General features: G+C 39.0%; 1 protein-coding gene across 13 annotated transcripts in view; it reads right to left on the reverse strand.

The window, feature by feature from the left end:
• Positions 1–17,084, reverse strand: part of RyR (Ryanodine receptor) — a 388,707-nt gene that overhangs the window by 144,925 nt on the left and 226,698 nt on the right. For all 13 annotated transcript variants that reach the window (XM_070101968.1, XM_070101970.1, XM_070101962.1 and 10 more), the window contains 3 exons: positions 15,993–16,201; positions 5,953–6,135; positions 3,576–3,741 (listed from right to left, as the gene is read on the reverse strand). In XM_070101968.1, the coding sequence (XP_069958069.1) occupies positions 3,576–3,741; positions 5,953–6,135; positions 15,993–16,201 (558 nt within the window). The remainder of the gene's footprint in view (positions 1–3,575; positions 3,742–5,952; positions 6,136–15,992; positions 16,202–17,084) is intronic.

Here is a 17,084-nt window from a genome sequence, read left to right on the forward strand (position 1 = left end):
GGCCTCGCCTCTTCACTGATCGCTACTAGGTCCTCCCTCCCCCTGCTCTATGAGCTTTATCAAACATCGTCTTAAAACTATGTATGGTTCCTGCCTCCACTACGTCACTTGCCAGACTATTCCACTTCCTGACAGCTCTATGACTAAGAAAACACTTCCTAACATCTCTTTGAATCATGTGAGTCTTCAACTTCAAACTGTAACCCCCTTGTTTCTGTGTCCCATCTCTGAAACATCCTGTCTCTGTCCACCTTGTCAATTCCTCGCAGTATTTTGTATGTCGTTATCGTGTCTTCCCTAACCCTAATGTCCTTCAGTGTCGTCAGGCCGATTTCATTTAACCTTTGTTATTAGGACATTCCCCTTAGCTCTGGAACTAGCCTTGTTGCAAACCTTTGCACTTTCTCTAATTTCTTACGTGGCTGACCAGGTGTGGATTCCTAACTGGTGCTGCATACTCCAGTATGGGCCTGACGTACACGGTGTACACAGTCTTGAACGATTCCTTACTGATGTATCGGAACGCTATACTTAGGTTTGCCAGACGCCCATATGCTGCAGCAGTTATCTGGTTGATGTGCGCCTCAGGAGATATACTCGGTATTATATTCACCCCATTTCCTTTTCCTTGAGTGAGGTTAGCTGTCTTTGGTCATCTAGCCTATACTCTGCAGTCTTCTTTTCCCTTCCCCGGTCTTCAAGACTTTGCAATTGGCGGGGTGTGTATGTGTGTGTGTGTGAAGGTAGGTAAAAAAGTGACTAACAGAAGTAAGGATACTGATTCAATCACAGAGTGTACACATACAAACTGTATAGCCACAAAGTGTACACATACACACAAACTGTATAGCCACAAAGTGTACACATACACACAAACTGTATAGCCACAAAGTGTACACAGACACACTGCTTATCAAATCCGTAAGATATACATAAAATGAAGACATAACTGAGTGGAGACACACACGGCAGCTTCGTGTAAGCGGTGGTGCATACACAAGAATGTTAGTATAAAGAATTCATATCATTAATAAAGAAGTATATACGAATATACATATATATATATATATATAATATATATATATATATATATATATATATATATATATATATATATATATATATATATATATATATATATATATATATATATATATATATATATATATTATGAATAAGTATAAAGGATAACAGGCAAAGTTTAATATTAGTTTGATATTAAAATATAATGATTCATGCATAAATGTTGTCTGTTATATGCAAGAATAAAGCTGAATTTTCTTATAGAAAATATGATTTAATACGTCTACATAGCAAAGAAGTGTAGGAAAGGAGGAGAGGAAGCCGCAAGCAGGAGGATGGGCAGGACATTAGAAAAATATAATTATATACCGGAAGGAATTTTTTTTATCTCCTCACTTCAGAGATGAAGACCGGTGAACACCTCACAGAAGACATGAACACCAGTGAACACTTCACAGCGCCCAAGAGTCAACACCTCACACCAGACATGAGCACTTTACAGCAGACAAGAAGAGTCAACATTCTTACGATTTATTTCATCCTAGATCATAGTTCCAGTAGATCAAGAGATCATTAACCACTTATTGGGGCATCAGCTCTGTAAGACCCGTGTTGCATACACTTGTCTTTACTGACCACCAAAACCTCCCCTTTTCCCATCCTTCCATGCCATAACACAACCATAAGAAGTGACATTAATCAACTATCATAACCTCCACAACACAACTATAAGTAGAGACATTAATCAACTATCATAACCTCCACGACACAACCATAAGTAGAGACATTAATCAACTATCATAACCTCCACGACACAACTATAAGTAGAGACATTAATCAACTATCATAACCTCCACGACACAACCGTAAGTAGAGACATTAATCAACTATCATAACCTCCACGACACAACCATAAGGAGAGACATTAATCAACTATCATAACCTCCACAACACAACCGTAAGTAGAGACATTAACCAACTATCATAACCTCCACAATACAACCATAAGGAGAGACATTAATCAACTATCATAACCTCCACAACACAACCATAAGGAGAGACATTAATCAACTATCATAACCTCCACAACACAACCATAAGGAGAGACATTAATCAACTATCATAAACTCCACAATACAACCATAAGGAGAGACATTAATCAACTATCATAAACTCCACAACACAACCATAAGGAGAGACATTAATCAACTATCATAACCTCCACGACACAACCGTAAGTAGAGACATTAATCAACTATCATAACCTCCACAACACAACCATAAGGAGAGACATTAATCAACTATCATAACCTCCACGACACAACCGTAAGTAGAGACATTAATCAACTATCATAACCTCCACGACACAACCATAAGGAGAGACATTAATCAACTATCATAACCTCCACAACACAACCATAAGGAGAGACATTAATCAACTATCATAACCTCCACAACACAACCATAAGGAGAGACATTAACCAACTATCATAACCTCCACAACACAACCGTAAGTAGAGACTAATCAACTATCATAACCTCCACGACACAACCGTAAGTAGAGACATTAATCAACTATCATAACCTCCACGACACAACCATAAGGAGAGACATTAACCAACTATCATAACCTCCACAACACAACCATAAGGAGAGACATTAATCAACTATCATAAACTCCACAATACAACCATAAGGAGAGACATTAATCAACTATCTTAACCTCCATAACTCTAAGATAAGGAGAGACAACAGTCAATATCATCATGACTTGTATAATACAATAATAACAAGAGATAACAGTCAATATTCTGTGACTCCAATAATACAATCATAACAAGATATAGCAGTGAATATACTGTGACGCCACAAGAAAATTAGACAATAAATAAATAGAAAAAATACAAACAATAAGACAAGAGAAGTGATAAAAGTTGCAAGAGGCAAAAATGTAACATTACAGAAACAAGTAGAATAACGTGACTAAAATATATATAAAATATATAACAGCGAAAATAGGTTGATGAGAGGGTAAGTGATGAGTTGATGCAGAGTGTTTGGGTGTGTCGGGGAGTGCTGGGGTGTGTGGGAGTGTTTGTGTGTGGGGGGACTGTGTGTGGGGGGTGTTTGTGTGGGGGGAGTATTTGGGTGTCGGCGAGTGTTGGGGTGTGTGAGGGAGTGGAGGTGTAGGGTGTGTTGGGGTATGTTTGAGGGAGTGTGGGGTGGGTTGTTTGAGGTGTAGGGTGTGTTGGGGTATGGGGGAGTGTTGGGTTGTTTGAGGGAGTGGAGGTGTAGGGTGAGTGTTGGGGTATGGGGGAGTGTTGGGTTGTTTGAGGGAGTGGAGGTGTAGGGTGAGTGTTGGGGTATGGGGAAGTGTTGGGGTGTGAGAGGGAGTGGAGGTGTAGGGTGAGTGTTGGGGTGTGTGAGGGAGTGGAAGTGTAGGGTGAGTGTTGGGGTATGGGGAAGTGTTGGGGTGTGTGAGGGAGTGGAGATGTAGGGTGAGTGTTGGGGTGTGGTTGAAGCAGGGTGTGAGGGTGTGGTTGAGGCCGCACCTTCTCCTTGGCTTGGGTCACCTCACCCTCCACAGGCTGGGTTTCACTAACAGCTTGTGCTCGTCGCCCCAGTGTGTTCATCATCACAGCCATCACGTTCTCGTGAACACACAGGATCCTGATGAGGTCTGGGTGCTGGAAGAAGATATGGTTGTTCACCAGAGTCCTGCAACGAGCAATACACACGTCAGTTTACCTTCATTACAGCATTTAACATGTCATGTCAATGATTTACAAAGCCCACACGCTGATGCATGAGACACTTGTGCAACATTAGGGAAGCTTGATTTTGGAAACGTTTCGCTAGCCAGTGGCTTTTTCAGTCGAATAGAGAAGAAAGGTGGAAGATGGGGAGTTTGAGGTAATCAGTCCTTATCCTGGAGTTGATGTGTTCAGTCCATCAAGCAGGTGCTTCGTACTCTTGGTACCTCGTACTCTTGGTACCTCGTACTCTTATTGTAAGCCTGACACACGTGTTTCAAGTCTTAAAATATTTTTTGTTCGGACAGATTGTACACTGCTGCCACAATTATTTCAGAGCATGTGTCAGAGCATGTGTCAGAGCATGTGCCAGAGCATGTGTCAGAGCATGTCAGAGTATGTATCAAAATATGTTTCAGAGAATGTGTCAGAGCATGTGTCAGATCATGTGTTATTTTTCCTGCTGTTGTAGGCTGAGAATTCCCTACAGTTTGGGACTGACAACTTGTCTTAGAAGTGTCACTGTTTGCTTATCAGTAAGTGCATGTTCCTGTCCGTCCCGCTCACTACTCTAAAAAATTACTGAAGTATTGTTACTTATAGAAGAACAAGAGGAAATTTTGCTTTTATTAAGTGTTTCGACATTTCAGAGGACTGAGGAATTTCTGACATATCCGAAATTGTAGTTTCAATATGTAAATTTATTCAGGTCCAGGTACACATACAGCTACATAATTTGTCATACATAGCAGCATATGTGTAGATTATCTAGGATAACCCAAAAAATCGTCAAAGTGGCTTATTTACATTAGGGTCCTTGTTATATTTTATTATTTAAACCTTAACAGTTAAAAAATGCTAAGTAACTCAACTATGTGAAAAAACAGTTACAAGGAGATATACTAGAAATAAGGTAAACTGACTTATTAACATTAACATTTAAGAGAGGGTTAGCGCACAGTAATAGGTACATTTATGTTAGCTAATAAGGAAATCATTCTCCTCTCTTCCAGTAGCTTCATTCATTAGGTACCCTTTAGCTCTCTTCCTGAACTGGCTCATGCTATGAGTCCGTTCCACTCCTTTATTGCTGTACAATAAAAGGTGTCTGAAGTCTGACCACCTACTGTGGGTATTATAAAGTTGTGTTCCCCTCCCCTTGACAAACTTAGCAGCAAGATATTCTGAGCTCTGCTTGTGAACAATTTTATATATGCGAATTATCTTGAGTTGTTTAACTCTATCTTAAACATTCAGTATATCCAGTCGTTGTAATTCATCCTGACCTACATAATCTCTTGAACTCAGATCCAGAATGAATCTCATTTTCTTCTGGGTGATTTGTAGTCTATCTTTTAGTTTTTTTGTCAAGGCAGAGTACCATGATGAGCAAGAGTAATCTGTATGACACTGTATGAGAGCTAGACATAGCGTCCTGCGAGCCTGTCTGTAGACGAACTTAAGTCTGGTATTCACTTTCTTTACTACAGTTCACTATCAATTCTGCTAACATGCTTGGGTCAAGGGGGATTCCCAGATATCTCACTGAAGATACTGAAGTGATGAGTTCCCCATTACACTGGACATTAAAATTATTTACCCTTTTCAGTTTAATTTTCGTGCCGAGGAGTCTGGCATGTTCAAGCCCCACCCGTGGTATGGTTTAGTATGGCTTCCGTTTTCCCGAGGTGTAAGGATAATTTGTTGTCTGCTAACCATTTGCTGCAGGACTCTAGTGACAGTGACAGTACTGTAATCTACTCCCCTTTTGAAGGCATATGACTTTGCCAGTTTATCAGTTCTATCATGCATCTGAGACCAGTGTAAGATGGAATCCACAGGTGTACTCTGACTCCACTGCCTGTACAGTGCTACTATATGTGTGTCCGACTTCTGACACAAGCGTGCCACAACTGACACTCATGGAGTTTAAAGCATTATGTAGAGTTATAAGTTAGAAGGTTGGTAAGAAGGAATTAACAAAAGTTAGTAAGTTATAAGTAAGAAAGAACTAACAAAGTCAGTAAGCTATGAAAGTAAAAGCTAGTAAGAAGGAACCAACAAAATAAATTACAATTAAGAATGTGTTAGTAAGAAGGAACTAACAATGTTAGTAAGTTATAACGAAGAATGATAATAAGAACTAAGAATAAGAAGGTTAGTGAGCAGTACTGACCAGAGCAACTCCCTCATAAGAGCCTCCTCCTCCTGCGACATCTGGACAGGAAGCAGTGCTCGCACCTTGCTTAGACACAGCCACAATGTCTCCACGTCCTTCTTGGTGTTGCTACTGATCACGTAGGTCTTCTCCAAGGCTGCCATCATCTCACCGATACTGTTGTACTGGCGCAGCAATAGACTACAAGCAGAGAAATGCAGTCCATTCTAGCGCATACTTCAACACTTGGATTAAATCTTTCAAAGCTAAAAATTACATCATTATCGTTGTTGTTGTTGTGGTGTGTGTGTGTGTGTGTGTGTGTGTGTGTGTGTGTGTGTGTGTGTGTGTGTGTGTGTGTGTATGTGCGCGCACAAACTGATGGGGTAGCTATGAGTTCTCTAACACTCCACTCACTGAATCTTGAGTCACTACCACTACTCCCTTCTAATTACTTCTTCCACTATTGCACTAATTACTACTGCTACTATTACTACACTACCTCTACCACTACTACGACTTCTCTCTTTCTCTCTCTCGTAGTTATACTGGCTCTCTTCCCTTCACGCTTCTGTGTGACTAGTTAACGATTCAAGTCGAGCCGAAACATTGTCAATATGTTTTATTCTCTTATGTTCGAGTTGTCTGTATACACGAGGTCTCACCTAGGATTCACTCTTGCAAGTATATATCTATGGTTTCATAATAAGATTTGCCTTGATGATGCTCCTGTTGATTTTAAATCAATAATTTATATGATACGTGGATGATACGTTCTTGATTTTTGAAAAACTTTCTCAGATAAATTTATTTAAGAATTACTTAAAATTTCAGGACAGAAAATGATGTAGTCACATTAAGGGAAGTAATATTAGCTCATTAATTTCTGATGTTAATTAATGGTGATGCTGAGTTAACTTTGAGAATGTTAATGGTGAAAATGTTGATGTTGAAATATTAAATAAATTTAAATTGACCTAAGATATATATATATATATATATATATATATATATATATATATATATATATATATATATATATATATATATATATATATATATATATATATATATATATATATAGCAGAATTTCGCTAGAAACATTATTTAGTTTAAGGGAGGTTAGGTAGGTTTCTAAGTTAGTTTTGATCCAATAATAATTTTTTTATATAACTGTCATAAAAAAAAAATCCAAATTTCTGTAAAAGATTTTTTTTGGGAAAGTTTATTTTTTTAAGGGAGTTCGGCTTATTCGGGAAGTTTGGCATATTAGGTAGTAGGTTGGTAGACAGCAACCACCCAGGGAGGTACTACCGTCCTGTCAAGTGAGTGTAAAACGGAAACCTGTAATTGTTGTACATGATGGTAGGATTGCTGGTGTCTTGTCTGTCTCATAAATATGCAAGATTACAGGTACGTCTTGCTACTTCTACTTACACTTAGGTCACACTACACATACATGTACATGTTTATTTATACACACTCGTCTGAGTTTTCTTTGATTTTATCTTAATAGTTCTTGGTTTTATTACTTTTCCTTTTATATCCATGGGGAAGTGGAATAAGAATCTTTCTTCCGTAAGTCATGCGTGTTGTAAAAGTCAACTAAAATGCCGGGAACAATGGGCTAGTAACCCCTTTTCCTGTAATAATTACTAAAAAGAATAAGAAGAAAATTGTCAAAGTGGGAAGTCTGAATGTGCGTGGATGTTGTGCAATGATAAGAAAGAGATGATTGTGGATGTTATGAATGAGAAGAAGCTGGATGTCCTGGCTTTAAGTGAAACAAAGCTGAAGGGGGCGGGAGAGTTTCAGTGGAGAGCAATAAATGGGATTAGGTCAGGGGTTTCAAATAGAGTTAGAGCTAAAGAAGGAGTAGCAATAATGTTGAAGGATAAGTTATGGCAGGAAAAGAGGGACTATAAATGTATTAATTCAAGGATTATGTGGAGTAAAATAAAGATTGGATGTGAAAAGTGGGTTATAGTAAGCGTATATGCACCTAAAGAAGAGAGAAGTGTAGAGAAGAGAGAGAGAGAGAGAGAGAGATTTTGGGAAATATTGAGTTAATGTGTGGGGAGTTTTGAACCAAATGTGAGAGTAATGGTGGTTGGGGATTTCAATGCTAAAGTGGGCAAAAATGCTGTGGAGGGAGTAATAGGTAAATTTGGGGTGCCAGGGGTAAATGAAAATGGGGAGCCTTTAATTGAGCTATGTGTAGAAAGAGGTTAAGTAATAAGTAATATATATTTTATGAAAAAGAGGATAAATAAATATACAAAGTATGATGTAGCACGTAATGAAAGTAGTTTGTTAGATTATGTATTGGTGGATAAAAGGTTGATGGGTAGGCTCCAGGATGTACATGTTTATAGAGGGGCAACTGATATATCGGATCATTATTTAGTTGTAGCTACAGTTAGAGTAAGAGGTAGATGGGAAAAGAGGAAAATGGCAACAGTAAGTAAGAGGGAGGTGAGAGTGTATAAACTAAGGGAGGAGGAAGTTCGGGTGAGATATAAGCAACTATTGGCAGAAAGGTGGACTGGTGCAAGTATGAGCAGTGGGGGATTGAAGAGGGTTGGAATAGTTTTAAAAATGCAGTATTATAATGTGGGGCAGAAGTTTGTGGTTATAGGAGGGTTGGTGCAGGAGGAAAGAGGAGTGATTGGTGGAATGATGAAGTAAAGGGTGTGATAAAAGAGAAAAAGGTAGCTTATGAGAGGTTTTTACAAAGCAAAAGTATTATAAGAGTAGAGTATATGGAGAGTAAAAGAAAGGTGAAGAGAGTGGTGAGAGAGTGCAAAAGGGGAGCAGATGATAGAGTGGGAAAGGCACTGTCAAGAAATTTTAATGAAAATAAGAAAAATTTTTGGAGAGAGTTAAACAAGTTAAGAAAGCTTAGGGAAAGTATTAAAGCTCAATTAAAGGCTCCCCATTTACATTTACCCCTGGCACCCCAAATTTACCTACTACTCCCTCCATAACATTTTTACCCACTTTAGCATTGAAATCCCCAACCACCATTACTCTCACACTTGATTCAAAACTCCCCACGCATTCACTCAACATTTCCCAGAATCTCTCTCTCTCCTCTACACTTCTCTCTTCTCCAGGTGCATACACACTTACTATAACCCACTTTTCACATCCAATCTTTATTTTACTCCACATAATCCTTGAATTTATACATTTGTAGTCCCTCTTTTCCTGCCATAGCTTATCCTTATATATATTTATATATATATTTATATATTTATTTTTTTCAACAAGTCGGCCGTCTCCCACCGAGGCAGGGTGACCCAAAAAAGAAAGAAAATCCCCAAAAAGAAAATACTTTCATCATCATTCAACACTTTCACCACACTCGCACATTATCACTGTTTTTGCAGAGGTGCTCAGAATACAACAGTCTAGAAGCATACACATATAAAGATACACAACATATCCCTCCAAACTGCCAATATCTCAAACCCCTCCTTTAAAGTGCAGGCATTGTACTTCCCATTTCCAGGACTCAAGTCCGACTATATGAAAATAACCGGTTTCCCTGAATTCCTTCACTAAATATTACCCTGCTCACACTCCAACAGATCGTCAGGTCCCAAGTACCATTCGTCTCCATTCACTCCTATCTAACCCGCTCACGCACGCTTGCTGGAAGTCCAAGCCCCTTGCCCACAAAACGTCCTTTACCCCCTCTCTCCAACCCTTTCGAGGACGACCCCTACCCCGCCTTCCTTCCCCTATAGATTTATATGCTTTCCATGTCATTCTACTTTGATCCATTCTCTCTAAATGACCAAACCACCTCAACAACCCCTCTTCTGCCCTCTGACTAATACTTTTATTAACTCCACACCTTCTCCTAATTTCCACAGTCCGAATTTTCTGCATAATATTTACACCACACATTGCCCTTAAACAGGACATCTCCACTGCCTCCAACCGTCTCCTCGCTGCTGCATTTACCACCCAAGCTTCACACCCATATAAGAGTGTTGGTACTACTATACTTTCATACATTCCCTTCTTTGCCTCCATAGATAACGTTTTTTGACTCCACATATACCTCAACGCACCACTCACCTTTTTTCCCTCATCAATTCTATGATTAACCTCATCCTTCATAAATCCATCCGCCGACACGTCAACTCCCAAGTATCTGAAAACATTCACTTCTTCCATACTCCTCCTCCCCAATTTGATATCCAATTTTTCTTTATCTAAATCATTTGACACCCTCATCACCTTACTCTTTTCTATGTTCACTTTCAACTTTCTACCTTTACACACATTCCCAAACTCAACCCCATCTATAAATATATTAAACAACCATGGTGACATTACACATCCCTGTCTAAGACCTACTTTTACCGGGAAGTAGTTCTCCCTCTCTTCTACACACCCTAACCTGAGCCTCACTATCCTCATAAAAACTCTTTACAGCATTTAATAACTTACCATCTATTCCATATACTTGCAACATCTGCCACATTGCTCCTCTATCCACTCTATCATATGCCTTTTCTAAATCCATAAATGCAATAAAAACTTCCCTACCTTTATCTAAATACTGTTCACATATATGCTTCAATGTAAACACTTGATCTACACATCCCCTACCCACTCTGAAACCTCCTTGCTCATCCGCAATTCTACATTCTGTCTTACCTCTAATTCTTTCAATTATAACCCTACCGTACACTTTTCCTGGTATACTCAGTAAGCTTATTCCTCTATAATTTTTACAGTCTCTTTTGTCCCCTTTCCCTTTATATAAAGGGACTATACATGCTCTCCGCCAATCCCTAGGTACCTTCCCCTATTTCATACATTTATTGAACGAAAGTACCAACCACTCCAACACTATATCCCCCCCTGCTTTTAACATTTCTGTCATGATCCCATCAGTTCCAGCTGCTTTACCCCCTTTCATTTTATGTAATGCCTCACGTACCTCCCCCACACTTACATTCTGCTCTTCTTCACTCCTAAAAGATGGTATACCTCCCTGACCAGTGCATGAAATTACTGCCTCTGTTTCTTCCTTAACATTTAAAAGTTCCTCAAAATATTCTCGCCATCTACCTAATACCTCCATCTCCCCATCTACTAACTCCCCTACTCTGTTTTTAACTGACAAATCCATATTTTCCCTAGGCTTTCTTAACTTGTTTAACTCACTCCAAAATTTTTTCTTATTTTCATTAAAATTTCTTGACAGTGCCTCTCCCACTCTATCATCTGCTCTCCTTTTGCACTCTCTCACCACTCTCTTTACCTTTCTTTTACTCTCCATATACTCTGCTCTTCTTATAACACTTCTGCTTTGTAAAAAGCTCTCATAAGCTACCTTTTTCTCTTTTATCACACCCTTTACTTCATCATTCCACCAATCACTCCTTTTTCCTCCTGCCCCCTCCCTCCTATAACCACAAACTTCTGCCCCACATTCTAATACTGCCTTTTTAAAACTATTCCAACCCTCTTCAACCCCCCCCACTACTCATCTTTGCACTAGCACACCTTTCTGCCAATAGTCGCTTATATATCACCCGAACTTCCTCCTCCCTTAGTTTATACACTTTCACCTCCCTCTTACTTGTTGTTGCCACCTTCCTCTTTTCCCATCTACCTCTTACTCTAACTGTAGCTACAACTAAATAATGATCCGATATATCAGTTGCCCCTCTATAAACATGTACATCCTGGAGCCTACCCATTAACCTTTTATCCACCAATACATAATCTAATAAACTACTTTCATTACGTGCTACATCATACCTTGTATATTTATTTATCCTCTTTTTCATAAAATATGTATTACTTATTACCAAATCTCTTTCTACACATAGCTCAATTAAAGGTTCCCCATTTACATTTACCACTGGCACCCCAAATTTACCTACTACTCCCTCCATAACATTTTTACCCACTTTAGCATTGAAATCCCCAACCACCATTACTCTCACACTTGATTCAAAACTCCCCACGCATTCACTCAACATTTCCCAAAATCTCTCTCTCTCCTCTACACTTCTCTCTTCTCCAGGTGCATACACGCTTATTATAACCCAATTTTCACATCCAATCTTTATTTTACTCCACATAATCCTTGAATTAATACATTTATAGTCCCTCTTTTCCTGCCATAGCTTATCCTTCAACATTATTGCTACTCCTTCTTTAGCTCTAACTCTATTTGAAACCCCTGACCTAATCCCATTTATTCCTCTCCACTGAAACTCTCCCACCTCCTTCAGCTTTGTTTCACTTAAAGCCAGGACATCCAGCTTCTTCTCATTCATAACATCCACAATCATCTCTTTCTTATCATCTGCACAACATCCACGCACATTCAGACTTCCCACTTTGACAATTTTCTTCTTCTTATTCTTTTTAGTAATCTTTACAGGAAAAGGGGTTACTAGCCCATTGTTCCCGGCATTTTAGTTGACTTTTACAACACGCATGGCTTACGGAGGAAAGATTCTTATTCCACTTCCCCATGGATATAAAAGGAAAATTAATAAGACCAAGAACTATTAAGATAAAATCAAAGAAAACTCAGATGAGTGTGTATAAATAAATGTGTACATGTATGTGTAGTGTGACCTAAGTGTAAGTAGAAGTAGCAAGACATGCCTGTAATCTTGCATATTTATGAGACAGACAAAAGACATCAGCAATCCTACCATCATGTAAAATAATCACAGGCTTTCCTTTTACACTCACTTGACAGGACGGTAGTACCTCCCTGGGTGGTTGCTGTCTACCAACCTACTACATATATATATATATATATATATATATATATATATATATATATATATATATATATATACATATATACCATATATATATATATATATATATATATATATATATATATATACCATATATATATATACCATATATATATATATACCATATATATATATACCATATATATATATATATATATATATATATATATATATATATATATATATATATACCATATATATATATATATATATATATATATATATATATATATATATATATATATATATATATATATTTCATAATAAGCGTGTATGCACCTGGAGAAGAGAGGAATGTAGAGGAGAGAGAGAGATTTTGGGAGATGTTAAGTGAATGTATAGGAGCCTTTGAACCAAGTGAGAGAGTAATTGTGGTAGGGGACCTGAATGCTAAAGTAGAAGAAACTTTTAGAGAGGGTGTGGTAGGTAAGTTTGGGGTACCAGGTGTAAATGATAATGGGAGCCCTTTGATTGAACTTTGTATAGAAAGGGGTTTAGTTATAGGTAATACATATTTTAAGAAAAAGAGGATAAATAAGTATACAAGATATGATGTAGGGCGAAATGACAGTAGTTTGTTGGATTATGTATTGGTAGATAAAAGACTGTTGAGTAGACTTCAGGATGTACATGTTTATAGAGGGGCCACAGATATATCAGATCACTTTCTAGTTGTAGCTACACTGAGAGTAAAAGGTAGATGGGATACAAGGAGAATAGAAGCATCAGAGAAGAGAGAGGTGAAGATCTATAAACTAAAAGAGGAGGCAGTTAGGGTAAGATATAAACAGCTATTGGAGGATAGATGGGCTAATGAGAGCATAGGCAATGGGGTCGAAGAGGTATGGGGTAGGTTTAAAAATGTAGTGTTAGAGTGTTCAGCAGAAGTTTGTGGTTACAGGAAAGTGGGTGCGGGAGGGAAGAGGAGCGATTGGTGGAATGATGATGTAAAGAGAGTAGTAAGGGAGAAAAAGTTAGCATATGAGAAGCTTTTACAAAGTAGAAGTGATGCAAGGAGGGAAGAGTATATGGAGAAAAAGAGAGAGGTTAAGAGAGTGGTGAACCAATGTAAAAAGAGAGCAAATGAGAGAGTGGGTGAGATGTTATCAACAAATTTTGTTGAAAATAAGAAAAAGTTTTGGAGTGAGGTTAACAAGTTAAGGAAGCCTAGAGAACAAATGGATTTGTCAGTTAAAAATAGGAGAGGAGAGTTATTAAATGGAGAGTTAGAGGTATTAGGAAGATGGAGGGAATATTTTGAGGAATTGTTAAATGTTGATGAAGATAGGGAAGCTGTGATTTCGTGTATAGGGCAAGGAGGAATAACATCTTGTAGGAGTGAGGAAGAGCCAGTTGTGAGTGTGGGGGAAGTTCGTGAGGCAGTAGGTAAAATGAAAGGGGGTAAGGCAGCCGGGATTGATGGGATAAAGATAGAAATGTTAAAAGCAGGTGGGGATATAGTTTTGGAGTGGTTGGTGCAGTTATTTAATAAATGTATGGAAGAGGGTAAGGTACCTAGGGATTGGCAGAGAGCATGCATAGTTCCTTTGTATAAAGGCAAAGGGGACAAAAGAGAGTGCAAAAATTATAGGGGGATAAGTCTGTTGAGTACACCTGGTAAAGTGTATGGTAGAGTTATTATTGAAAGAATTAAGAGTAAGACGGAGAATAGGATAGCAGATGAACAAGGAGGCTTTAGGAAAGGTAGGGGGTGTGTGGACCAGGTGTTTACAGTGAAACATATAAGTGAACAGTATTTAGATAAGGCTAAAGAGGTCTTTGTGGCATTTATGGATTTGGAAAAGGCGTATGACAGGGTGGATAGGGGGGCAATGTGGCAGATGTTGCAGGTGTATGGTGTAGGAGGTAGGTTACTGAAAGCAGTGAAGAGTTTTTACGAGGATAGTGAGGCTCAAGTTAGAGTATGTAAGAAAGAGGGAAATTATTTCCCAGTAAAAGTAGGCCTTAGTCAAGGATGCGTGATGTCACCGTGGTTGTTTAATATATTTATAGATGGGGTTGCAAGAGAAGTAAATGCGAGGGTCTTGGCAAGAGGCATGGAGTTAAAAGATAAAGAATCACACATAAAGTGGGAGTTGTCACAGTTGCTCTTTGCTGATGACACGGTGCTCTTGGGAGATTCTGAAGAAAAGTTGCAGAGATTGGTGGATGAATTTGGTAGGGTGTGCAAAAGAAGAAAATTAAAAGTGAATACAGGAAAGAGTAAGGTTATGAGGATAACAAAAAGATTAGGTGATGAAAGATTGAATATCAGATTGGAGGGAGAGAGTATGGAGGAGGTGAATGTATTCAGATATTTGGGAGTGGACGTGTCAGCGGATGGGTCTATGAAAGATGAGGTGAATCATAGAATTGATGAGGGGAAAAGGGTGAGTGGTGCACTTAGGAGTCTGTGGAGACAAAGAACTTTGTCCTTGGAGGCAAAGAGGGGAATGTATGAGAGTATAGTTTTACCAACGCTCTTATATGGGTGTGAAGCATGGGTAATGAATGTTGCAGCGAGGAGAAGGCTGGAGGCAGTGGAGATGTCATTTCTGAGGGCAATGTGTGGTGTGAATATAATGCAAACAATTCGTAGTTTGGAAGTTAGGAGGAGGTGCGGGATTACCAAAACTGTTGTCCAGAGGGCTGAGGAAGGGTTGTTGAGGTGGTTCGGACATGTAGAGAGAATGGAGCGAAACAGAGTGACTTCAAGAGTGTATCAGTCTGTAGTGGAAGGAAGGCGGGGTAAGGGTCGGCCTAGGAAAGGTTGGAGGGAGGGGGTAAAGGAGGTTTTGTGTGCGAGGGGCTTGGACTTCCAGCAGGCATGCGTGAGCGTGTTTGATAGGAGTGAATGGAGACAATTGGTTTTTAATACTTGACGTGCTGTTGGAGTGTGAGCAAAGTAACATTTATGAAGGGGTTCAGGGAAACCGGCAGGCCGGACTTGAGTCCTAGAGATGGGAAGTACAGTGCCTGCACTCTGAAGGAGGAGTGTTAATGTTGTAGTTTAAAAACTGTAGTGTAAAGCACCCTTCTGGCAAGACAGTGATGGAGTGAATGATGGTGAAAGTTTTTCTTTTTCGGGCCACCCTGCCTTGGTGGGAATCGGCCAGTGTGATAATAATAATATATATATATATATATATATATATATATATATATATATATATATATATATATATATATATATATATATATATATATATATATATATATATATATATATATGTATGTATTTTCACAAACCTGAACATCTCTCTGATAAGAACTGGAGTTTCAATAAATGACTCTGAAGCCCAGCGGACGATAGTGTCTACAAGGACCTTCTTGAATTTATCAGCAGAATCCAGCACCTCAGGTTCTGGTTCCACTTCCTCCTCGACCTCCTCCTTGGCTCCGCCAATGATTCCCAGGAACTTGGACATCACACCCTTGGAGTTGACTGCCGGAGCCTCCTACAGGGTAGAAGATACAGGTGAAGTTCGAGACACTCACAGGAAGGTGAATCGAGACAGTGTGGTTAAGGCAATTTTTAAATATTATCTAATGATCACCCGGAGAATAATTATCATCCAGTCTAAGAGAGAGCATGAACATTAAAATGGTATAAAATACCGACAGATTGTTAGGTAAGACACATATGCAACAGTTAGGTATCTTTATTTTGAAACGTTTCGCCTACACAGTAGGCTTCTTCAGTCGAGTACAGAAAAGTTGATAGAAGCAGAAGATACTTGGAGACGATGTAATCAGTCCATCACCCTTAAAGTTTTGAGGCGGTCAGTCCCTCAGTCTGGAGAAGAGCATTGTTCCGTTGTCTGAAACAATATGAAGTTGAAGTGACAGAATCGGGCCTTATATAGTGCCAGGAGGTGAGACGTAGGTTGATTTGGGAGGGCAGGTCCTTCTCAAACCCAGCCGTTCTCACTAGTAGAGGTTGTCGAAGTAGATGGTCTGTACCAAGATACCCTTGTGTTGCAGTGTCTGACAGAATGAACATTAAAATGGTATAAAATACCGACAGATTGTTAGGTAAGACACATATGCAACAGTTAGGTATCTTTATTTTGAAACGTTTCGCCTACACAGTAGGCTTCTTCAGTCGAGTACAGAAAAGTTGATAGAAGCAGAAGATACTTGGAGACGATGTAATCAGTCCATCACCCTTAAAGTTTTGAGGTGGTCAGTCCCTCAGTCTGGAGAAGAGCATTGTTCCGTTGTCTGAAACAATATGAAGTTGAAGTGACAGAATCGGGCCTTATATAGTGCCAGGAGGTGAGACGTAGGTTGATTTGGGAGGGCAGGTCCTTCTCAAACCCAGCCGTTCTCACTAGTAGA

The sequence above is a fragment of the Cherax quadricarinatus genome, chromosome 5, assembly GCF_038502225.1.
Source record: "Cherax quadricarinatus isolate ZL_2023a chromosome 5, ASM3850222v1, whole genome shotgun sequence".
Classification (NCBI taxonomy): domain Eukaryota; kingdom Metazoa; phylum Arthropoda; class Malacostraca; order Decapoda; family Parastacidae; genus Cherax; species Cherax quadricarinatus.